Genomic DNA, 26,084 nt, shown 5'->3' with positions numbered 1-26,084 from the left:
CAGAACAAAACTTACATGAAAAAAGTGTGCTACAATGTCTACAGTAGTTAAGATATCTTTGTACTAATACACCTTTGAACAGATTGTTGAGAGCATTCAGACACCAGACTATGCTTGGACATATGTACATAAAGATATGCAGCAACAATGGCAAACATTGCACTAGAAATGTTACTCAGACATAGAGACTGCTCCTAACTCACTGTTTTTATTTCTGTATTAAACTGATAGAAGTACTGGGACAAAGCAGAAAGATATGGAACATTTACTTTTTGCGAGTTCTCTCAAAGAATTTCTTAACTACTGCTAGCTACGTACCAAAAGTATAAAGCCAAAACAATATATATTTACTGTATTACCAAAAATTCTGAACATCATAAGCTTTTGTTTCTACCACTGGCCTTGGAAAGTCTATTATTATTTTCAGGTCACTGCCTCATGCCTTGTTAGGGTTGTGTTGAACGGCCTTAAACATACAAAGACTGCCAACCGAAATGTGTTTCGAACTGTATTCACTTAAATGTGCTACTCACATAATTTTATACAGTGTATCATGTTTCAAAATTAAAAGTGATTGCACTATCGTCAGTCTTTGATACATGATACTGTGCTAAAGTTATGAAGTACTAGTTTGTACTGCAAAGTAAGAAAACTACCGCTGCATACTCTGCTGATCAGCAAAAGGTGCATTCAAACATATCAGTACTTACATATTTAAGAAAAATTATAATTAAAAAACCCACCTCCACTTTTGTCTAAAGGTGGAAACAACAAAAACATGACAAATTCTCACATACACATTGCACTGGTAATCAAGCAATGGACTTGGCAGCCTATTGGTAATATGGAAGAACTTTAATAAGAATAAGTAAATTGGAGTCAGCCCGAATGAGCAACAAATCTAGGCATTGCTTTGTCTTCCCTTATGTGATGACTTCACTACTAAAATTGTCAAAATTACCAGTTTTGTTCAAAATCCTTTAATCTTCAAGAATTTTCCTAAAATTGTGTAGGTAAAATGAATTTCTCCAAGAACTGAAGGTTTTGCACGAAACTCCTCACCCAGGCTGTTCTGTTCAGCATGGAGGAGGAAACAGGACAAGTAATTTAAAGGTAGTAAGATCTGTAACTACATGCATGCAGTCTTAACTACAAACATAAATGCAAAATGTGTTAAATACTCACATTTTCTAGCATCCACACAGTCCTGGCTCTCCGAGTGTGTCGGAGTGGGAGGTCCCTCTCCCATGCTGGCAGGGCCACTAGTGTCCACTTTCAGTGGCTCTGTAGCACTACGCTGATTTGTGAGAAGCAGCACATTCTGCAAGCTCTGCAAGGTTTTCTGCTGCAAGACATCTGACTGTTCAAGAGCCTTGCCACCTGCAATCTGCGACAGTATTCGCGGTAGACTAACGAGGTTGCTAGGCGGGCCAGGAACATTGCAGGTTGGGGTTGGGGCCTGTGGTGGAGGTACTACTGCAGGTGGTTGTGACGACAACCTAGGTAGGACTGCAGCTAACAGTACAGGGCCCTGTGAATGAGAAGGTGTCGAGCTTGCAGCAGCACTAGCAGATCCCGCATCTGGTGTATGACCATAGGATGCCTCAGATGTGGGTGTGCTGTCACCAGGAGATATGTCCATATCCTGTGCAGCCTGCTGCCCATCACCATCTTGCACTTGTGTTTGCTGCTGTGGCTGTTGTTGTGACTGTTGTGCCTGCTGTTGCTGTGATTGTTGCTGTTGCTGCTGCTGCTGTTGCTGTTGCTGCTGTGGTGGTGTTACTTGCTGCTGCACTTGTTGTGCAACCTGTTGCTGTGACTGCTGTTGCTGCTGCTGCTGGTGATGGTGGTGGTGATGCTGGTGGTGCTGGTGGTGGTGGTGGTGGTGGTGATGGTGAGGTGGTTGCTGCTGCTGTTGCACCTGTTGCTGAGACTGGCTCTGAGGCACAGGTTGCTTTCGCAGTGCACGATCATCACCATCAACCACGATAGTTGGTGGAACCTGCAACTGCTGCTGTTGTGACTGTTGCTGTTGTGGCTGCTGCTGTTGCTGTTGCTGGCTAGCCCAGTAGGAATCGCGCTTCTCCGGCTGTCTTTTGGAACTGCTGTCCCGTGAGTTACTCAGTGAAGTGCTTCGCGAGTTGGAATGTTTATCATGAGCTGGTGGGAGAAAAAGTGATCCCATTATATATACATGCATACTGCACTAAAAAGTTTAGTTTAAATCATATTTTACATAATTATCTGAAGGATTCTGCTTCATAATTTCAAGTTTTATACCTAATAAACAAGTATAAATGAAATCATTTCTGTACCTATGTTTAAAATATCACAGACAATTTAGAAATTATGTAACCTTCCTTTTATTTTAGTGGCATTTTTGCTAATTAAACTTTTTAAAAATTTCATAAAATGAAGTGTTAAAACAGTGTGTCCAACCAGATCTTGACACTTTACCCTTGCTTTTCCAATAAAGGAATCTCACCATGACTCATTAAAGGAAAGCAAGTTGTGAGCCCCACTTAGACAGCTCAGTCAGTAAGAGCACTGCCAAATAAAATATTTAAGATTAAACTACATGGTACGCAAAAGTATAAACAGAAGTGTCATAAATAACTGTAATTCGCAATATCAGACAATTACATCACAAAACGAGGAAAAATGTTATTGTGGAACAAAGTGACTGACAGAAACATAGTATGTCAAAAGTGATCCAAAGAATTCATACTAAGGACCCAGATATGAAGTAAGTTCCTTAAAAAGTTGACAGAATCTAAAAATTCAATAAAATTTTTACACAAAACAAAGTGATTATTATAAAAATGGAAGAAGAGGCAGAAATGAAACACAAAGTGATGCCCCAGATTACCTCCACACAGGAGAGAGGAATTTGGATAGGTAATAGAGAAGTGAATACATTGAGACTCTTCAAGGTCTGAGATCTTAATATTTGTAATATACCTTTACTACAGTTAACATTATGTTCATGTTGTTGTTGTTGTTGTTGTTGTTGTCTTCAGTCCTGAGACTGGTTTGATGCAGCTCTCCATGCTACTCTATCCTGTGCAAGCTGCTTCATCTCCCAGTACCTACTGAAACCTACATCCTTCTGAATCTGCTTAGTGTACTCATCTCTCGGTCTCCCTCTACGATTTTTACCCTCCACGCTGCCCTCCAATGCTAAATTTGTGATCCCTTGATGCCTCAAAACATGTCCTACCAACCGATCCCTTCTTCTAGTCAAGTTGTGCCACAAGCTTCTCTTCTCCCCAATCCTATTCAATACCTCCTCATTAGTTACGTGATCTATCCACCTTATCTTCAGTATTCTTCTGTAGCACCACATTTCGAAAGCTTCTATTCTCTTCTTGTCCAAACTAGTTATCGTCCATGTTTCACTTCCATACATGGCTACACTCCAAACAAATACTTTCAGAAACGACTTCCTGATACATAAATCTATATTCGATGTTAACAAATTTCTCTTCTTCAGAAACGCTTTCCTTGCCATTGCCAGTCTACATTTTATATCCTCTCTACTTCGACCATCATCAGTTATTTTACTTCCTAAATAGCAAAACTCCTTTACTACTTTAAGTGTCTCATTTCCTAATCTAATTCCCTCAGCATCACCCGATTTAATTCGACTACATTCCATTATCCTCGTTTTGCTTTTGTTAATGTTCATCTTATATCCTCCTTTCAAGACACTGTCCATTCCGTTCAACTGCTCTTCCAAGTCTTTTGCTGTCTCTGACAGAATTACAATGTCATCGGCGAACCTCAAAGTTTTTACTTCAGTCTTCAATCACTGATACACCAGTACAAAGTGCCTGATGAACATTGATTTACAAACAATTCCTCCGAGTATTGTGTTTAATTTCAGTATTTGGTGCGCAAATCATCATTCCTTCGACCCACAACTAATGCTGCTGTTCTCAACTAGCATTAGGTGTTCTGCACAGTGACAGTGTTTGGTAAAGCCATAATGCTCATTCTGTCACAGGAAATTCCACTTCTTAGATGGTCCATAATGCAAACAATTTATCACAGCAGTAGATCTAATGCATGTTTTCAATATCCCATACAACTGAAAGATATTCCATGCATTCTTCAAATTAATTTTATTACAGCATCAACTATCCCCAAAATTCACTGGTTGGACTGACTTCTCATTTACCACATGTACTGTAGCATAGCATAAACTCCGCCAGGCCATAAATATTAGCCGGGCGCTGTGGCCGAGCGGTTCTAGGCACTTCAGTCCGGAACCGTGCTGCTGCTATGGTTGCAGGTTCGAATTCTGCCTGGGGCATGGATGTGTGTGATGTGCTTAGGTTAGTTAGGTTTAAGTAGTTCTAAGTCTAGGGGACTGATGACCTCAGATGTCAAGTCCCACAGTGCTTAGAGCCATTTGAACCATAAATATTAGATTTCTCCATCTGGGAATCTTCCTCCACTGCACGACTTCTTAGCATCACAACTTCCTGTATTTAATGGCAACACCAGCAAAGAATTTCTAAGAGTTTCAAACTTACACATGCCATGAATAGTAATCTTTGACAACACTCCCTAAGCAAACTCAACAAAACTCATGTCCAATATCTACCTCTGGGAACAGTGTACTGGGTTCTGTTCAGATGACTACTACTCATCCACTCCACATTGGATATGCTATTTGCAAAGCACAGTCTTTCATTAGTAAGTCACTCACAGTGTGTCAAATGCTTTACTGTCAAGAAAGCATCATCAATCTGAGCAGCTCTGTCTACAGCTTTCTACATTTCAGTTGATGGGAGATGGTCCTGTTTTTGCTAAGTAACATGGTCGGATCTATTGTACGACAACAGGTCCAATGGCCTCGCTTTTATCAACATCAGCCGTGCTTGGCCTCTGCCATCTCTTCTAACATTTTTGCTTCAAAGCAAAGATCAAAAGCATGAACTACGAGGGTAATCCCAAAAGTAAGGTCTCCCTTTTTTTATAAGTACAGAACTCTGTTTGTGTGGCAGTTGGTCACACTTATGAAAAGTGCTTCACACACTAAGAGTAAACATGTGCACGTCGCACTGAGGGGCTGTCTTGGCTTGGCAGCCGTTGAGAATGGAGCTCCCACTGGTTTTTACCGCCAAGTGTGAACTGTGTGCAGTTATTCAGTTTTTTAATGCAAAGGGGACTGCGCTAATGGAAATTTATCGCCAATTGATGGAAGTGTATGGTGAGTCATGCATGGATGTCAAAAATGTTCATAAGTTGTGTAGAGAGTTTGCAGCTGGTTGGACCGAAATTCACAACGAACAGCATCGTGATGAGCTGGTATGACATGGGCATACAAAAACTGCCACAGAGTCTACAAAAATGCATTGACAGACATGGTGATTATGTCAAAAAATAGCTAAATGTTCAAGCTGTAAACTGATGTAAACCACTGTAGAAATAAACAGGTCTATGTACTTATAAAAAAATAGGAGACCTTACTTTTGGAATTACCCTCGTATAATCCAACATTCTTCTCTGAAAATTTTGGAAAACGGATTCAGCCTTCATTTTTTCCATCATTTATTTCATTAATTACTTTATTTACAACTGACAAGATGTTTTCTGTTGACTGGTTTTGCAAAGGATGAAACATTTATTTATTTTTCTATCCAATATATTTCATAGCAGTCTTTATGCTGTTTGATTTGTATTTTGTCAGAACTATCAGTTAATGAAACATTCTCCTTGTGAAGGCACTAGCATATATATGCATAAAAAACTGATCTGGTGTTCAAGAATTAACCTCCTTAAGTTTTATGTGTAGTAAAGCACAATAGTTTGACAAATATTCTTACAGACTATGACATATTTTGAATGTGTGATGTAGCTCCCTTTATACAGGAGAGGAGGGGCAGCAGTGAGAGCTTTCCAATTTGTCACTAATATCTTCCCCTTCATCCTTCTTTATAATGTATGGAACACATTCATTTAGCAGACACACAGTGCAGTATGTACATAAAAGCTATGTGAAAGCTGCCCCCCCCCCCCCCCCACCCTCCACCATTAACTATGGACCTTGCCGTCAGTGAGATGGCTTTACAAGTGCAACCGCAACAAAGGGGTATCTGTTGAGAGGCCACACACATGTGAAGAAGAGCAGCAGCTTTTCAGTACTTGCGGGGGAAACAGTCTGGATGATTGACTGATGTGGTCTTGTAAAATCGACCAAAATGACCTTGCTGTGGTGGTATTGCCACCAGCTGAAAGCAATGGAAACTAAAGCCATAATTTCTCCCGAGGACATGCAGTTCTACAGTATGGCTACGAGATGATGGCACTGCTTGGGTAAAATATTCCGGAGGTAAAATAGTCCCCTGTTTGGATCCCTACAAATCAGAGCAAGGAATGTCAGGTTCCTTAATCAGGAAGATAGGTTAGAAAATTTAGAAAGGGAAATGGATAGGTTGGAGTTTGATATAAAGAATGATAGTGAAGTTCAGTGGCAGGAGGAACAGGACATCTGGTCACATGAACACAGGTTTACAAATACAAAATCAAATAAGGGTAATGCAGAAGTAGGTTTAATGTTGTTGTTGTGGTCTTCAGTCCAGAGACTAGTTTGATGCAGCTCTCCATGCTACTGTATCCTGTGCAAGCTGCTTCATCTCCCAGTACCTACTGCAACCTACAGCCTTCTGAATCTGTTTAGTGTATTCATCTCTTGGTCTCCCTCTACGATTTTTACCCTCCACGCTGCCCTCAAATACTAAATTGGTGATCCCTCAATGCCTCAGAATATGTTGTACCCATTGATCCCTTCTTCTAGTCACGTTGTGCCACAAACTCCTCTTCTCCCCAATTCTATTCAATACCTCCTCATTAGTTATGTGATCTACCCATCTAATCTTCAGCATTCTTCTGCAGCACCACATTTTGAAAGCTTCTATTCTCTTCTTGCCTAAACTATTTATCATCCACGTTTCACTTCCATACATGGCTACACTCCATACAAATGCAGATAAGATAACAAACAGCATAGTGAACACATTATCATAATAGAGACAGGCATGAAGTCCACACATACCACAGTAGTAGAAGTTTATATACCAACAAGAACCACAACTTAAAAAAAAAAAAAGGAAGAAATTTATGATGATATAAAAGAAATTATTCAGATAGTTAAGAGAGATGAAAATGTAATAGAGAGAGGGGACTGGAGTTCGATAGTAGGAAAAGGAAGAGAAGGAAAAATAGTACGTGATTATGGACTGGGGAAGATCAATGACAGAAAGCCACCTGGTAGAATTTTGCATAGAGCCTAATTTAATCATCACTAACACTTGGGTTTAAGAATCAAAAAAGAAGGCTGTATATGTGGAAGAGACCAGGAGACACTGGAAGGTTTCAGATTGATTATATAATTGTAAGATTTCGGAACCAGGTTTGAAACTGTAAGACATTTCCAGGGGCAGATGTGAACTCTGACTAAAATTTACTGGTTACGAACTGTAGATTACACTAAAGAAACTGCAAAAGGGTCAGAAATTAAGGAGACAGGGCCCTGAGAAGTTTAAAGAACTAGAGTTTCAGAGGGAGGATAAGGCAGCTGTTGACTAGAATGCGGAAAAGGGATAGGGTACAAGATGAATGGGAAGCTCCGAGAGAGAGAACTGGGAAGGCAGCAGAGGATCAAATAGGTAAAACAGATAAGGTCTAATAAAAACCTTTGGGAAGTGAAGGAGATACTGAATTTAATTGATGAAAGGAGAATATACAAAACTGCAGCAAATTAAGTAGGCAAAATGGAATACAAATGTCTAAAAACTGAGATTGATAGGAAGTGCAAAATGGCTGAACAGGAAAGGATTCATAAGCATATTTCACTAAGGGAAAGATAGATACTGGCTACAGGAAAATTAAAGAGACCTTTGGAGGAAAGAAGCAGCTGTATGCATGTGAAGAGCTCATATGGAGAACCAGTCCTAAGCAAAGAAGGGAAAGCTGGGAGGTGGAAGAAGAGGATCTATACAAGGGAGATAGAAGACAATATTACAGAAATGGAAGAGGACTTAGATGGAGATGAGATGGGAGATAAGATACTGTGAGAAGAATTTTACAGAGCACTGAAATACCTAAGATGAAACAAAACCCCAGGAGTAGATGACATTCCATTAAAACTACTGATAGCCTTGGGAGAGCCAGCCACCTCTTCTATCTAGTGTGCAAGATGTACGAGACAGGCAAAATACCCTCAAACTTAAAAGAATGAAATAATTCCAATTACAAAGAAAGTAGGTGCTGACAGGTGTGAATCTTATCAAACTATCAGTGTAGTAAGTCATGGCTGAACAATTCTAACACGAATTCTTTACAGAAGAATGGAAAACCTTGTAGAAGCTCATCTTGGGGAAGATTGGTTTGGATTTCGGAGAAATATACGAACACAAGAGGCAATACTGACCCTACAACTTATCTTTTAAGGTAAGTTAAGGAAAGGCAAACTTACATTTATAGCATCTGTAGACTTACAGAAAGCTTTTGACAATGCTGACTAGAAAATTCTCTTTGAAATTCTAATGGTAGCAGGTATAAAATGCAGGGAGCAAAAGGATACTTATAATTTGAACAGAAGCAGTTTTAAGAGTTGAGGGGCATGGAAGAGAAGCAATGGTTGAGATGGGAGTTAGACAGGGTTATAGCCTATCCCTAATGTTACTGAAAAATGTAAATGGATTGAACAGTAAAGGAAATATGAGAAAATTTTGGAGTGGGAATTCAAGTTCACAGAGAACAAATAAAAACTTTTGTAGCTATCCCGACAACATTGTAGTTCTGTCAGACACAGTAAAGGACTTAAAAGAGCAGTTGAATGGAATGTACAGCATCTTAAAAGGATGTATTAAAAACAAAGATTCTGAGACTTACCAAGCGGGAAAGTGCCGGTAGATAGGCACAATAAATAAAACACACATACACACACACAGAATTTCTAGCTTTCACAACCGACGGTTGCTTCTTCAGGAAAGAGGGAAGGAGAGGGAAAGACGAAAGGATGTGGGTTTTAAGGGAGAGGGTAAGGAGTCATTCCAATCCCGGGAGCGGAAAGACTTCCCTTAGGGGGAAAAAAAAGACAGGTGTACACTCGCCACACACACACACACATATCCATCCGCACATACACAAATGTCTGCTTGTGTCTGTGTATGTGCGGATGGATGTGTGTGTGTGTGTGTGTGTGTGTGTGTGTGTGTGTGTGTGTGTGTGTGTGTGCGCGCGCGCGAGTGTACACCTGTCCTTTTTTTTCCCCCCTAAGGGAAGTCTTTCCGCTCCCGGGATTGGAATGACTCCTTACTCTCTCCCTTAAAACCCACATCCTTTCCCTCTCCTTTCCTGTGTGTGTGTGTGTGTGTGTGTGTGTGTGTGTGTGTGTTTTATTTATTGTGCCTATCTACCGGCGCTTTCCCGCTTGGTAAGTCTTGGTATCTTTGTTTTTAATATATTTTTCCCATGTGGAAGTTTCTTTCTATTTTATTTACACCATCTTAAAAGGATGATATAAGATAAACATCAAAAGCAAAACAAGGATAATGGAATGGAATGTAGTCTAATTAAATCAGGTGATGCTGAAAGTGTTAGATTAGTGACACAGTTGCAGCACTAGATGGGTTTAGCTACTTGGGCAGCGAAATAATTTTCAATGGCCAATGTAGAGAAGACATAAAATTTAGACTGGCAATGGCAAGAAACATGTTTCTGAAGAAAAGAAGTCTGTTAACATCAAATATATACTTCAGTCAAAGGAAGGCTTTTCTAAAGATATCTGTGTGGAGTGTAGCCATGTACGGACAATAAACAGTTTAGAAAAGAAAGAACAGAAGCTTTTGAAATGTGGTGCCACAGAAGAATGATTAAGATTAGATGGTTATATCATGTAACTAATGAGGAAGTACTGAACAGAATAGGGAGACAAGAAATTTTTAATACAATCCAACTAGAAGAAAGGATCAGTTGACAGGACACATTCTAAAACATCACAGGATCACCAATTTTATACTGGAGGGAAGAGTGGGGCGTAAAAAATCTTAGGAGGAGACCAAGAGATTAGTACAGTAGGCATATCCAGATGGATGTTGCAGTAGTTATTCGAAGATGAAAAAGCCTGCACAGAATAGAGTGGAGAGCTGCATCAAACCAGTCTTTGGAATGAACACCAAAACAAAATGTGAAAGCCATGGAAGTCTGTGCCCCAAAATTCCATTTCAAGTATTTTCTGGCACTATTCTTTGATTCCAGAACTGAACTTTAGAATTATGACTGCATGTGAGTTTCTCATCTCAGATTCAGCATTATTTACTTTTGCCCTGCATATATTTTTAAAATCTTCAACAACATTAAATTTAACTCACTATGGACTAATTGTAGCAAAAGTTCCTGATTTATCACTGTTTCCATCTCAGATTGCCAATGTGCAACATTGCCTACTTGACAAGTTATCACCGAATTCTTTCAGTTGAATTACACATACTTCATATAATTACCAGAATATTTTTTGAAATAACAGAGGAGAGTGGGAAAACTGATTTATTATGGCAGGGTTGGATCATTCCATGCCAAGTGATCTAGAGGTTCCCACATGACCATCACGAATTTTGATTAAAATTTTCATGAACAATTGTCCATGTTCCCAATGAACTTAAGTAAAGTTTCATTATCATTAATTTAATACTTCCGGAGATATAGTCATTTGTTTGACCCTATGACACAGCTATCAACAGTGCATCTGTGAGTTGTCGGCAGCTTCGAGGCACAATATTTCCGGCAATATTTTCTTGAAACAAATCAAAATTTGACATTGAGTCTCTCTTCAGCAAAATAATAATACAAAATTTCCTGTGAGATTTGCAGAAATAACTTGAAGCAAAGCCCACTTAAAAAATAGACTTGCGACAAAAATGTGAAGTTTGGTTTTTTATATCTCCGAAAATAACTGCAGGATAACCCTGAAACAACGCACTCAACAACTTACCAATACAAGAACTTCAAATACAAAATTTCACTGCTTTCCAATAACTTACAATCTGAGGGCAAAAAAGACACTTTCTCTAAAAATGTAAAAAATATATACGTTTGGTCCACTTTTACAAAAAGTCTTCCGTGATATGCATTAGAAAGACCAAGTTGTAAACAACCTGAAAAACTGTATTTTGTTTCACAATGCAAGCATAAAGGCCCCAGAAAATGCCAACAAGGTGGAGGTGCACTTAAAATGGACCCATATTCTGCTGGTACTCAAATCTGACAACATCCATGTTCTACAATTGTTTAGTACTCTCTGAGAAAGGCAGAACAACGGCTATTGGAGTCTGTTTTTCTGCATTAGTACAGAATCAAACTGTTTATAAACTTCACAATCAAAATGTGCATTACTGAGGCAGTGGAGATCAAGGCAGTAAAATTGTTGCATAACAACTGCAGTACACACTGTATAAATTACCTGCAATTTTTACATCACTGTCACAATGTGTAAAGTTTGGTGACATACACAGCAGTCTTCATAACATTTTTCGAAGTAGATTTATGTTATAGAGAATGATTAGTATGTATTTTTATTGTGTATTGCTATTGATATGCTATTTTAATTCTGGTTTACGGTATAGTGCAACAACGGTTAGCATAGTTTGCAGAACATTAGTACGAAAAATTGTATTGATGTGTTGGTATGGTGCATGGCGGCTTAACCAGATATGCCAAGTTCAAAAGAAGTATCAATAATAGGAACAAGAGAATTTGGGGGGGGGGGGGGGGGGGGGGATCCTGGAGGCCTGCCCCAGAATTTTTTCAAAAAACTGACAGTAAAAAATCCAACTTTAAGTTTAATTATAACTCCTGAAAGTAAAAATTTAGGCCTTATTCCCTCGTAAGAAAGACAGGAGAGTTGTTGGAAATCTAAAAATCAGATCTCAACGTTATGTTTTTCAAAATGTAAAATACAAATGCTTTTTTAAAGCCAAATGTTAGAGGAGTGTGAAGTACGAACAATTTTCAAAGGACAAAACAAAAAAACATTGCATAACCAGAAAGCACAATCAAGGACTTTAAACTATTGATACTTACATGCAACCAAATGAATACTTCATACAGGATAAAAATTATAATGCTCACAAACACAGAATAGAACACTGATGTCACTAGCCACTTGGGAACTTTGGCCACAGTTGCTAATGATGTGTTCAAAATACTTGCAATGTAATTGTGAAGAGACAAGGAAGACACCTAATAAAGGAAGCACTCTGGTAGAGTATATGTGACTTTAAAAAGAAATAATTACATTAAATTTTACTTTCCTTTACCTGTGCCTGAAAGAAACTAATAAAATTGCAAGAGGTCATTTAAATGCTACTCAATTGGTTTACACTTGACAGCAATGTCACAGTGTGAACATCAGTATGCCAATTCACAACATGACTACAAGTTTATGCACCCTCAGAAGTGACATCAGCAAGGTGTCAGTGTAGTAGAAAATTGTGCTAAACAGATGATAAAAGGGTACTGTGTACTGAAGCAACACTGGTTCACAAAATAATTCAACGAAAAACACTGAACTGTAAAACCAGTAAATAAATGAAATAGTCAATTCCATACTTTTAGCAGAGGCTCCTGTGAGACCTTAATTTTAAGCCAGAAATCATAATAATTATGGACAGATCTCAATACTTGGCAAGTCTGCTTAACCACCGCTGGTTCCTTTTAAAGTGAGAAAACCAGTATCCTCATAATTAATAGGGGCCACACCCAATAGCAGTGCAACAGCAGACTCTGTTGAGTTTCTTTACCTCAGGTTCCCAAACCAGATAAGAAGTTCTTTACAGAGGATCTCTAAGATAAATTTTTGTTTGTCAGAGGCCAAAACTAGTAGGTGTCTCTTTTAGGATCCTAAGGTTATGTTTACTTTGAGCTACTTGAATTTTCTACCCATTTCATTATTTGATATAGAATGTCATTAGGTAAAGTACACTGCCGGCCAGTTGATGCCAGTGATGGCACTGATTGGGAAGAAATTCTGATGAGGCAGAACACAAAAATTACACTTTTCAAATGTGATTAGGTAAATTATTAGGGTCCCAAAAAAGAGAAAACTTTTTTTACATTGGGCTCCTTATTCCATTTTATTTTTTTATAAAAAGAAATTTGTAGAGCTGAATGTTACAGTGATGTCTAACTAAATAAAAAAGCTACTTACTTGCTGCTTCTCTGATTCAAGCTTGGTACTTTTGATATCTTCCACGGACAGTAATAAACAATTGTAGAACATTATAAAAGATGTCAGATTTAAATGAATTTTATCCACAGTGTGTGCTGTTGAACTCTGTGACTGTTCCTTCACAGAGGGCAGCAAAATTTCTGCTACCTGTCACAATACTGGAGACTACACAGCTACAAATGGGACAATTGTAAGTGACAATGCAGCAGTTGTCAAAAATATATCTGTATCTACGTACAAATGAAGTATCATTATTATAGTTACACTGTGGTGACAGTTTTGCCATTTAGTTGCACATATTTTCACGTCCATATTTCAGTTCTATAAAGTTTACCTGCGGATTTCACTATTACAACGTGCATTTCTGAAATACACTGTGTTTACACACAAACGTGGGCTGTCGTAAAAGAACTAAAAAGTAGGAGTTGTAAAGATGTCACTCATACAGAAATGTCTAGTTCTGGTCAAAGAACTTAGCCACAGAAAGTGCAAGGATGTTGCATATATAGAAACTTGAAAAGCTATTATAAGCTGCAAAGTTTTTTTTGTTCACATTTTTGTCAGACAACTTAGATCTACGAAGTTGAATGATATTACATACATAAAATTTTGAAAGCTGTAACAAATTACGAAAATGACAGTTACAGCTTGTGTTTACAATATGACTTTCACAAATTACGATAATGTCGCTTTAACTGTTGTAAAGGTTATGTGGGCAAATGTGTTTTTTTCCTTCTTGTGGATCTGAGGTGGGCATTGTTTCTTTTTGATTTTGTTGTTAAGTTTGTCAATTAACTCTGGGTTTTATCCATTTCTATGTGCAATTTCCCTAATAATGTCAATTTCTTTTTGTTCGTCATGGGGGCTGAGTGGGATTTTATGTATACGATTAAGTGTGGATCTGAAGAATTCCATTTTGCGTTGTACTGGATGACATGTGGAGTTGTTAATGACAACATCACTAATGGTGGGTTTTCTGTAAATCTCGAAGGCATGTTTGTTGTTTACATTAGATATGAGAAGGTCAAGAAAATTTACGCCTTTATCTACTCTATGTTCTACAGTGAAGTTGATGTTGGTGTGCATGCTGTCAAGGCCTTTAGCTAGTTTCTCGATCCATTCAGTTGTACCATTGCACAAGATAATATTATCATCCACATACCTTTTGTAGTGCATTATTTTATTTTCAAGTGACCTGTCTGATCTGAAAATTTTATTTTCTGACCATCGCAAGACCATCTTCTTGTTAATAACTTTTGTTATTAAACGTAAAATAACTGTGTGATAGGATTAGTTCTAGCAGGTCAATGAGTTCACACATCTCAGCCTTGGGTAGCTTTTTGTGTTTTGATAGGTTGTTTTCAATTATCTGAATAGTATCATGTATAGGAATGTTGGTGTAAAGGTTTATTATGTCCACTGAAGCAAAAATTTGGCATCCTCTGGTGTTGGTAAGTCTTTGATATGCTCAATAAGTTCAAGCTATTCTTAACCGAGAAATTGCTTGCACAGGTATAAAAGTTACTAAGAGTGTCTTTAAGTTTCTAGCTAATAAAATATGCTGGACTGTTTCCCGAGTTGACCATGGGGCATATAGGACAATGTGTAAACACTATATTTCATGAGTGCACGTTGTAAAAGTGAAATATGCAGTTAAAATTTATAAAACCGAATTATGGACATGAAAATGATAAGTGCGCAACTAAGTGGAAAACTGTCACCATAGCGTAACTATAATAATGATGCTTCATCTTTATGTAAGTACAGATATATTTTCGACAAATTCTGCATTGCGACTTATAACTGTTCCACTTGTATCTGTTTAGTCATCAGCAAATATTTTTTTTTATTTATACAGTGATCTCCAGCAATATAAACATGTACATGAATGTATAAACACCTGAGGATGGGCACAAGCCCGAAACTGTCGCGTGACAAATAAATAACCTTTTTCTGTGACTGGTGGTAGAATTTTTTCTACACCCTATACGTCAAATTTAATTTGAGAATTAGTGGAATATTGGTCCATTTTCAATGTACCTCTAACTTGCCATCTTTTTATTGCCTTAAATGCTCACACTGTGAAAGCAAATACAACTTTTTAGGTGGTTTATAATGTGGTCTTTCTAATGAAAACAATTAGTTTGTAGAAGACCTTTTTGTAAAAGTGAGTATTTACAAAAATCGTCAACTTTGCCCACTATTTGAGAACTGTTGGGGAGCAATATGAGGATGAAATTATATATTCCAAGACCTTGTATTGCTAAGTTTATATGTGCTAAGTTTCAGGTGCATCCCACAATTACTTCCCGAGATATAAAAAGCTAAACTTCACGTTTTTTCGGTTGACTTTGTTTCAAATTATCCATACCCAATTATGCCAGGAAATCTTTTATTATTCTTACTTCAGTTAAGAAAGTGCAAAAAGTTGTACAAAATGGTCTAGTTTTGTTTCTTTTAAGAAAATATCGCCACAGATATTGTACGGTAGCACGGGTTATTGGTGAGAATGACGTATGTTCCATTGAAGGTGCTCATGTTGATTAAAGATGATGATTCTTTTACAACTATTTTACGTATTTTGAAAAATATACTGTGCGCACCCCGATCTGTGATCTGTGCAAATGGTGCATATATAGTAGCATAACATCGGGAGCAAGGTGTGGCATGGTGAGCACAGTAGCACTTCCTGCACAAGGGCATTTGTGCCTTGGTGACATCCCTTGGGGCTCTTATGAACATCTCAGAGAAATATGGATATACTAAAATGTAAATATTAGAGACAGATGAAGAACTGTAAATCTAAGATCTTACATTGAGCTTGGTAATCAGATATACTGATTGATGTGTTTGAAGCTATAAGTTATTGATGATTGGATCTGTCTTCAAAATTACTATGCATAGTTAAAGCAACACAGAGATTATTGTTGAAGATGTGTTCATCATTCAGCAGCTGAAAACAGAGAGACTCTCCCACAGCATCACTCCACCGGAGACAAAATCAGGAAGAATAAATTCACACACAACCATTTACAGAGTAGCTGGACCATGAGAGCAAAATAAAAAGGTGACTGTACTTCAGGAACAGTAAAAGGTAGCTTCGAACACACACACACACACACACACACACACACACACACACAGGGAACCACCACAATATTATGTTTCAAAGCCGCCAAAACTCATGGAAGCACTGCTGATAGCTCCACTATGTGGTCAAACAAAAGACTACAACTCCGTAAGTATTGAATTAATGATGTGAAACTTTATCAATGTTGGACCATATATGAATGTTCACAAAAAATTTCAGCAAAATCCCTTACAGACATATATGAACTTTATTTGAAATTAGACCACTTGGTGTGGAATGGCCCTCTTCTGAATGAATAAATGTCCAACTATTGTTTGATTGGAACTCAGGAGCACCAGCTCGCATATAGTGCACATCACATTGGCAGTTTTGAAGAATTCTGCATCATCCCATCCCAACGTCCAATGAGGTTTAGTCTTCCTTGGGATGCCTTGCTGTAAACAGGACTGGATGACAATAAATGCTCTCCACCAAAATGTGGTGTGACCATCCTTCAGAAGCAATGCAATTTTATTTACAGCAGTCTGTAGCAACACTCCACGTACCATACAAGTAAAGCCAACCCCCATCTGATTAAATTGTTAGTTTTCATTTCTTATTCCTGCTTTAACCACATAATCATGTTCTATTTAACAAACTAATGACTCGGGGATCAAAATTTTACCAAATTAAAAGAAAAAATGTATGAAGAACATTTTGTTTCCCTGAATTAAAAGTGCACTCTAAACTATCTACAATGTCCAACAATGGATATATTTCCTGTAGGAAATCACATTTTGACAACAATTATCTCAGCACTAATATGCAGATTGTGCAAATTTGTAGTTAAAAACACAATAAAATAAATCACAAACAAATGCTTGATTTATTTTGAGCATGGCTATTACTAAAGACAGGAGGTCATAAGACATAACAGAAATCATAAAAATATTCACATGATCGGCTGGTACTGCTGTAGCTGCGATCTGACTCCCTTGTCTTCTCACGACACCTCTCTCGTTCAATCCATTCACGAGGTTTTTCCCATTGCGAAACTTCTGTCTTGCAATTGTAATAATATTTCTTCCCAGAAGAGCTGATGTGCTCTGACCAATCACCAACACGTGCAATTCTCTCTCTCTCTTCACGTTTATCCTGAAATAACAATTTCTCTTATATACTTCCTCTCTGTGAACAGATTATTTTAAATACATCACAAAGAAAGAAATACCACTGTTCCAACTGAAGCTCTAATTTTTAATTCATTGTCTGGAGACAAGTTATCAGTAGAAGAGGATATTTTTATTAAAGAGTCATTACATGTTTTCATAATCCTAAATCCAGGTGTATATTTTATTATTTAATTCTTCAGGTTGATCATTCTATATGGCCAGCCAGATTTCAATGACACTTTCCAAGAAGGGCACAAACTTCATGTGATGGGTAATTTTGACTTGGTATGGCTCTACTAATTAATTCATAGCTATGAACAAAGAAAGAATGTATCGCAGTAGTTACAAAAGTAACTGGGGAGGCTGAGTAGTATGGAGAATAGCTGAACTGAGCAGAAATGAAAACTGTACATTTTCAAGGTGTAAAACTTTTGGAAACAAATCAGAAAATCCAACTGAATGTAATAATGAAGATACCTATAATAAGTACCAACTGCATTACAGGGATAATGGCATAGTACAGTGTTATGCAGTAGCGTGTGTCTTATGCAGTATTTCACAGTGTTGCATAAAAAACAAGCACACTAACTTATCTTGCATACTCTCACCCCTACTTGCATCAAGTAGACTCATATTTATATTACAATGAAATACATCATCAGAAAAAACGAGAACCATCCAGGGCTTCAATACTAAGCAAAAAGGAAATGATCATATCTGACATAGTGGGGGCAATCAAGCACACGGAAAATGTAGAAGATAATCATTCAATTTAGTCCTCTCCATACATTTCAAAAGGGTAGTTGCAACTGAGGAAGAACAATTTATAAATGTTGGAGGTGTAATAAAGGACTAATTGAGGGGGAGGACTGAATCCAAAAGGGACACAAAATAAGCATTTAAAAGAATAAACACCAATATAATTAGTAAAACAAAATGTATAGAGCAGACAAAATGCTACTCAAAGACAGACAGCAGAGTATTGTTTGTTGTGGTACATGACCACACTATCGGAAGAAATCATGAAATTTATCTCAAAGACCACAAATGCATACCATGCCATTTTTAATCTGAAACATAATTCATCCTATCTCCGGATGAATTCAATTTGCAAAACATCCATATGTAAGAGGCAATTTCTGCAAATTATCTCTGTTGAGAAGTGGGCTTACCAGTGTCAGGACAGTGGTACAGACAATAGCCAAAGAGTGTTACCACCATCAATGAAACCAGGATCCTTTTCAGTCAGCAGATACAGACACACGTATTTTGGCCAACAAACCAGACATAATAATTAGAGACCTGAAGAAGAAGATCTGAACATTAGTAGATGCTGCGAATATGGGAAGGTCAAAAATTAACCCAGTAACACACAGGAAAACTAGTCGCGGAAGCAAAGCATGCTAACAGAACTTAAAATACGGTGAGTAAAAACTGGAATTATTCTTGTGATGGAACATGTTTATTACTGTCCCAAACTGATGGGCCTGGTGTTAGGATAGTGATATCCCACAGATGTGTGAGGGAAAAAAAGATTAACAAGTAATGTGTCCAAATACATCAAAATCTAAGTATTAAAATCTTGTAGTCATCTTTTCATCTACATGAAGGCACCCATTTTAAGCTGTAATGTTAGTGCCTAGTGGTGTTACTCCACAACTAAAGATGAGTCGATTGTAGAAGAGATTTGCTGACAACAGACAGACATTTTAAACTTATCAATTCTGCACTACATCTTCAATACTAAAATGTTCGTAGCATTACATTTTGATTTCAGTATTTTAAATCTTTTTCAATATGAAACTAATACAATGTCAGTGTTAATAATATATAAACAAGATAGAATATTCAAATGTCAGACATCACAAAGTTGACCATCATGTGAAAACAAAATGGAGATAAATGATACGTCTCATGTGGGAAGAAACGAAAATGCTACAAAACGTCCTAACAAGGCAAAAACAAATGGCTGTGAAGCCTATGTAAGGTAAACAATGAAAGCAATGTCCACTTGCATGTGAGGTGCAATTTGTAACATACTTGCAGTGAAGCTAGCCCTCAAATGCTGCTATTATGTCTCATTAGATTAGCAGACAAAACAATTTTCAAAATATTTAAACATTAAAGGCATATATCATTCAACATTTGTCTTCATTTCACAACTAAGGTTATATGCATACATAAATATGATTGAAGTGATTCTTTGGTCCTTCAGGCACAATGTGAAAATACAAACGAACAGCATCGATGTTACAGCTCTGTGATATCAGATTTTGAGAAAAAGACTTTCAACTGCAAGAGGAGACCGGTCTATGTGGTCATGTCAATAGGAGAATAATTATACTATTTGCATTTTCCGAACTTTTCAAATGCTTCAGTTATTCTTTGCAACTTTTTACAATATTAAAAATAAAGTTTTTGTGAAACAAGTAAAAAGTTGGTTATTTTTCAATTAGTTATATATTTTTAACACTCTCTCTCTCTCTCTCTCTCTCTCTCTCTCTCTCTCTCTCTCTCTCTGTGTGTGTGTGTGTGTGTGTGTGTGTGTGTGTGTGTGTGTGTGTGTGTGTGTGTGTGTCCTCATTCAGTGGTTTAGTGGAATATTCGAAAAATGTGATAAATGAAGAACAGGACATATCCCAATCTCATGAATACAATGCTGAGCATTTAGTAAGCCATTTATTTCTAGTGCAAAGTGTGTGCATAAGACCAAGAACAGACTGAACACCAGAAGGGATACTTGTCAGTGTTAGTCTTACTCAACAAAGAAATTATGCAGTATGCACCATTTCTTTATATTAATTACAAATTACTTCCATGCCTCAAATCTTGATAATTACCTGCCGAGTGTAGAAGTTTCAACATTACAAGGAAGTGACAAGCATTATCTTTAAGTGAAACTGCCTTTAACACACAAAGGGCCAACTGTATAAACACTGCTGCCTGGTGGTCAATTTTGACGTTAGGTCAGAAACTGTACTCTGTTTATAACTCCGCTGCATTGCATAGCACTGAACTTGGATCCATTAACAGCAGAATTCGGCTCTCATCACAATTATCACATTTTGAATGCAGAATTAATCATATATCCTAAACACACAGTATTTATTCTCAAAAGTGTCATGTTATGAAGCTGGAGGTAAGTAAACCAAAAAATAACCGATCTTTGAACTTCTCCCAACCCAAATGAATATTTCAACAACTGTATATGAGAACAAATACCAAAAACTGTTCTAGTAGGAATAAATACTTTGAAAATAGGTGTGCTACAAGCTGTTCTACATTTCAATGATGGTGCAGTGTCAAGGCTTAATGTTATGGAACTGCTCATGGACTAAATATGCAAAGAACTACTAGCTATTGACCGAAGGAGACTTTTCGGAGCAGAAAAATCAGTGTTGGAAGCCACCAAAGAAGCAAGAATAAGAAGTGTGAAAAAGAGACTGGAGGAAGAACAACACAAGAAACAAGTTGAATATGGACCTAGTATGTATTAGTGCCATCCAAGTTTAATATAAAAAGCAAGTTTTAACTTTAACTCGAATTTCCAAAAGTTAAATTATTTCATGTTCTGGTACACTTTGGCTAAAAACTATTAAAGATAGAGAGCTGGAATTCTGTATACTGTCTTAAAACATGCTTAACTAACAAGCAGACTAGTCTTGTGACTTAACTTCAAAAACAAAATACTTTTTTTAAAGAAAAACCCCTAATTCATTTCCAAAATTTTTGATAATCATATTTAGAACTTTTGTATAAAAATTTAAATCAGGACCTTCTTTTCAATAGTCTGCTTTAAAGATAATAGTGTAAAGAACTTACAGGAAAAATCAACCTACTTTTTTGTATTTTGAGTAATATGTGCTATGATGTACATAAATAATTAGCGTGGTTTATTCACTTGCAACAAAAAAATTCAATCAAAAAAGGTATGAGCAAATTCAGTGATTCAAGCAAAAAAATGTTCCCAAAAGATGTCTTAAAAGATGGTAAGCATTATATGGGCTTACAAATCTTATTTACACTGTTTAGAAAACTGACAATTTTTTCATGGTTTCCCCTGGTATTCACAGACCAGCCCACTTAACCTAACCTTATAGATCATAGGGAGAGGGGGGGCAAATGATGAAGAAGTAATTTTAAGCTTCAGTGGTGTGGAAGTAGCGTAGTTACATAGTTACGTGTCAATAAAAACTTCTTTGTTATTTCAATTTGTATTTGTGCAAAACAACTTTTTGTAATGTCACTACACTGTAAACTGACAATTACATTTGAACCTGACTTTGATCCGCGAATTTTCGTCAGTCAAAGCTGATCCTGCTTCACTCCAATATAACCTGCGTTTAATGTTTACACAACACAGATTTCTGAGCTAAGCTTCATCTGAGGTCATTTTCTGGATTAATTTCAGGTCAAATGCTTTCTACAACTAGCCCAAGATGATATAGAGTGTAACAATTTTCACACAGAAATTGTAACTAACCGAAACAGTAAGCACACTGATCTGCAGAATAAATTCAAAGCGAGACAGAAATTGTTAGGAGGGGCGGGGGTGGTGGGTGGTGGGTGGGGGGGGGGTGGGGGGAGGCTTGAGCAGAATCTGCGCAAGACACAGTAAGAATATGCGACAAGGCAGGAGATGGCTGTGTCAGCTCTGAAAAGTATGCCACTATCAGTATGCAGAAATAAATGTACAGAAAAAATCGTAACTGAAGTTTGCAAGAAAATACTTTTTCATAAATGGTAGGTTGTATTTTTGATTTGCTAAGAGTTAATGGAAACTAAACAGATCAGAATAAGAAATGAGATTGAAAACAGTCTACAGGGTGGTCAGAAACAGTCTGAAAAGCTTGTAAGGGTGCTGCAGTGTAAGATGTGCTGAGAAGTAACAGTTACGAAAAAAGTTTAAAAGGTTGTGCCGCTTCCAATTTAATTAGCACTGAAGTTATCTAATCAGGCCATTGAGTGTGTGGATTCAAGTGGCCAGAGAGAGAGAGAGAGAGAGAGAGAGAGAGAGAGAGAGGGAGAGAGAGAGAGAGAGAGAAAATCGCCAAACATATTCTTCATTTGGTTTCCTAAAACTGAACAAGAGAGCAATACAAGAAATGGACAACAATTATTTCCTAGCACAACATACCCTTCAGCATCTTTACAAGTTTTTCACACTGTTTCTGACCACCCTCTATTTAGGCAAGTTGACAGCAAATACCACAATCAGTACATACTGAAAATTAACACTTCCAAGTCGTACTTTTTAAAGATATGTGCTAATAGTGGGACGATCTGTGCACACCCTCCTCAGCACTTTAGGAATGAGGTCCAGCAGTTCACAAAATTTCAGGACCCATGCAACATTGGTGTGTGTGTGTGTGTGTGTGTGTGTGTGTGTGTGTGTGTGTGTGTGTGTGTGTGTGTGTCAGTGAGGATGGTGGACATATCTCCAACCAAATCAAGGGCTACAGTGATGTCAGTATTACGACACACACATCTAAAATATACTGAATCGAAAGTGGCACACACAACCTTAGTGGTGGATCCTCCTGCTAGAGGAGGGAACCATGAGTTCAGGGCTATGTTCTACATGCAGTTTGGGTGGCAAAACTCCTGCCAATGGTAAAGCCGGCATGAAGTCCACCATATCTGTGTGATTTAAGTGACAGCAATTCATTTTCTGCCACTTCCAAACATTCAGTTTTCCACCGATGCAATTCGTCTCTCAGATAATGAGAGGATGGTGTGCAAGGGGATGGCACATCAATGAACACCCCATCTAGACGTGCTGAACCATGAGTGAATCAACTTGTCTACCACATACACTTGGCAGACCAGTTGTAGTGCACTAATGAGTCAGAACAGATGAGAAACCTTGCCCTGTGATGCCTGCCAATCCACTCCTGTGCAGTCATTAATGCCATACAACTCCACATCATAATTTTTAAACTGTTCTGGAGGGCACACTTTGAAAATCTTATCAGAGGAAACAGCTGGACAACTGAGGGTATTCTCTTGTTCCATCCATATAAACAATGATGAAACTGTGGTACACACACAAAACTGATGAAAACTGATGAAAACAAACTTCAAATCACTTTGGGCCTCTGATGATGCCAAGACAGCAATTCATTCCATCCCTGGTTATGTATTTGGAGGCCTGATATATCCAGATGCTTGAGACAATCAGCAGCATGTATCCCAAATGCCTTGGTCGCAAGGGGCCAATTCCTGAACAGCTGCTCAAAGTTAGAGTGGATTGCTACACTAAATGCAATGATTGGGGCCACACTGAGACTTTAAGGTCCTGCCGAACCAGTAGGCAGCACTGTCTAATCCAAAGAGGTGGTTCACGAACTTCTGCACACATACTAAACTGGGTTGGTCTGATATGATCCAGTCAATACCTAAATGCTCTCATGGTGGACAGCATCTAACATCCTGGGATAGGAAATACAAACTTATCCATAAAACACGTCTCCATAATCTAACTGTGATGCCCTGTACAACTGCAACAGGCATGACCTGTCAGCCCTATTGCTTTCCAGTGAGGTATTTCAAAATATTCACTGATTTGAAACACTTTTTTTTCCAGGTCTTTCAAATGCAGTTTCCAGGTTAATTTCAATTCAAACAGCAGGCCTAAAAAACACACAGTGTCCTTAAAATCTAGAATATTGCTCCCCTATGGAGTACGGATAAGCTACTACAAACAGCATAGTGAACGCATTATTGTGGCCAAGATAGACATGAAACCCACACCTACTACAGTAATACAAGTTTATATGCCAACTAGCTCTGCAGATGATGAAGAAATTGATGAAATGTATGATGAGATAATTGATGAAATGTATGATGAGATAAAAGAAATTATTCAGGTAGTGAAGGCAGACGAAAATTTAATAGTCATGGGTGACTGGAATTCGAGAGTAGGAAAAGGGAGAGAAGGAAACATAGTAGATGAATATGGATTGGGGGACAGAAATGAAAGAGGAAGCCGCCTGGTAGAGTTTTGTGCAGAGCATAACTTAATAATAGCTAACACTTGGTTCAAGAATCATGAAAGACGGTTGTATACGTGGAAGGACCCTGGATATACTAAAAGGTATCTGATTATATAATGGTAAGACAGAGATTTAGAAACCAGGTTTTAAATTGTAAGACATTTCCAGGGGCAGATGTGGACTGACCACACAATCTATTGGTTATGAACTGTAGATTAAAACCGAAGAAACTGCAAAAAGGTGGAAATTTAAGGAGATGGGACCTGGATAAACTGACTCAACCAGAGGTTGTACAGAGTTTCAAGGAGAGCATAAGGGAACAACAGAAACAACAGAAAGAAACACAGTAGAAGAAGAATGGGTAGCTCTGAGGGATGAAGTCGTGAAGGCAGCAGAGGATAAAGTTGGTAAAAAGACGAGGGCTGCTAGAAATCCTTGGGTAACAGAAGAAATATTGAATTTAATTGATGAAAGGAGAAAATATAAAAACACAGTAAATGAAGCAGGCAAAAAGGCATACAAGCGTCTCAAAAACGAGGTCGACAGGAAGTGCAAAATAGCTAAGCAGGCATGGCTGGAGGACAAATGTAAGGATGTAGAGGCTTATCACACTAGGGGTAAGATAGATACTGCCTACAGGAAAATTAGAGAGACCTTTGGAGAAAGGAGAACCACTTACATGAATATCAAGAGCTTCGATGGAAACCCAGTTCTAAGCAAAGAAGGAAAAGCAGAAAGGTGGAAGGAGTATATAGAGGGTCTATACAAGGGTGATGTACTTGAGGACAATATTATGGAAATGGAAGAGGATGTAGATGAAGATGAAATGGGAGATACGATACTGCGTGAAGAGTTTGACAGGGTACTGAAAGACCTGAGTTGATACAAGGCCCCCGGAGTAGACAACATTCCATAGGAACTACTGACGGCCTTGGGAGAGCCAGTCCTGACAAAACTCTACCAACTCTTAAGCAAGATGTACGAGACAGCCGAAATAGCCTCAGACTTCAAGAAGAATATAATAATTCCAATCCTAAAGAAAGCAGGTGTTGACAGATGTGAAAATTACCGAACTATCAGTTCAATAAGTCACAGCTACAAAATACTAACGCGAATTCTGTACAGACGAGTGGAAAAACTGATAGAAGCCAACCTGGGGAAAGACCAATTTGGATTCCGTAGAAATGCTGGAACACGCGAGGGTATACTGACCTAACGACTTATCTTAGAAAAACGATTAAGGAAAGACAAACCTACGTTTCTAGCATTTGTAGACTTAGAGAAAGCTTTTCACAATGTTGATTGGAATACTGTCTTTCAAATTCTGAAGCTGGCAAGGGTAAAATTCAGGGAATGAAAGGCTATTTACAATTTATACAGAAAGCAAATGGCAGTCACAACAGTCGAGGGGTACGAAAGGCAAGCAGTCGTTGGGAAGGGAGGGAGACAGGTTTGTAGCCTATCCCCGATATTATTCAATCTGTATATTGAGCAAGCAATAAAGGAAACAAAAGAAAAATTCGGAGTAGGTATTAAAATCCATGGAGAAGAAATAAAAACTTTGAGGTTCCCCGATGACATTGTAATTCTGTCAGAGACAGCAAAGG

At 37.9% G+C, this 26,084-nt stretch overlaps 1 protein-coding gene across 2 annotated transcripts in view; it reads right to left on the bottom strand.

Annotated features, from left to right (window-relative positions):
- LOC126268106 (WW domain-containing adapter protein with coiled-coil homolog) overlaps positions 1-26,084 on the bottom strand; it is a 95,462-nt gene that overhangs the window by 31,211 nt on the left and 38,167 nt on the right. For both annotated transcript variants that reach the window (XM_049973620.1, XM_049973619.1), the window contains 2 exons: positions 17,267-17,465; positions 1,186-2,160 (listed from right to left, as the gene is read on the bottom strand). In XM_049973620.1, the coding sequence (XP_049829577.1) occupies positions 1,186-2,160; positions 17,267-17,465 (1,174 nt within the window). The remainder of the gene's footprint in view (positions 1-1,185; positions 2,161-17,266; positions 17,466-26,084) is intronic.

Source organism: Schistocerca gregaria, chromosome 4 (assembly GCF_023897955.1).
Source record: "Schistocerca gregaria isolate iqSchGreg1 chromosome 4, iqSchGreg1.2, whole genome shotgun sequence".
NCBI classification, from domain to species: domain Eukaryota; kingdom Metazoa; phylum Arthropoda; class Insecta; order Orthoptera; family Acrididae; genus Schistocerca; species Schistocerca gregaria.
Note: the sequence above shows the minus strand (reverse complement) of the source record. Positions and strands in the feature narration are given on the sequence as shown.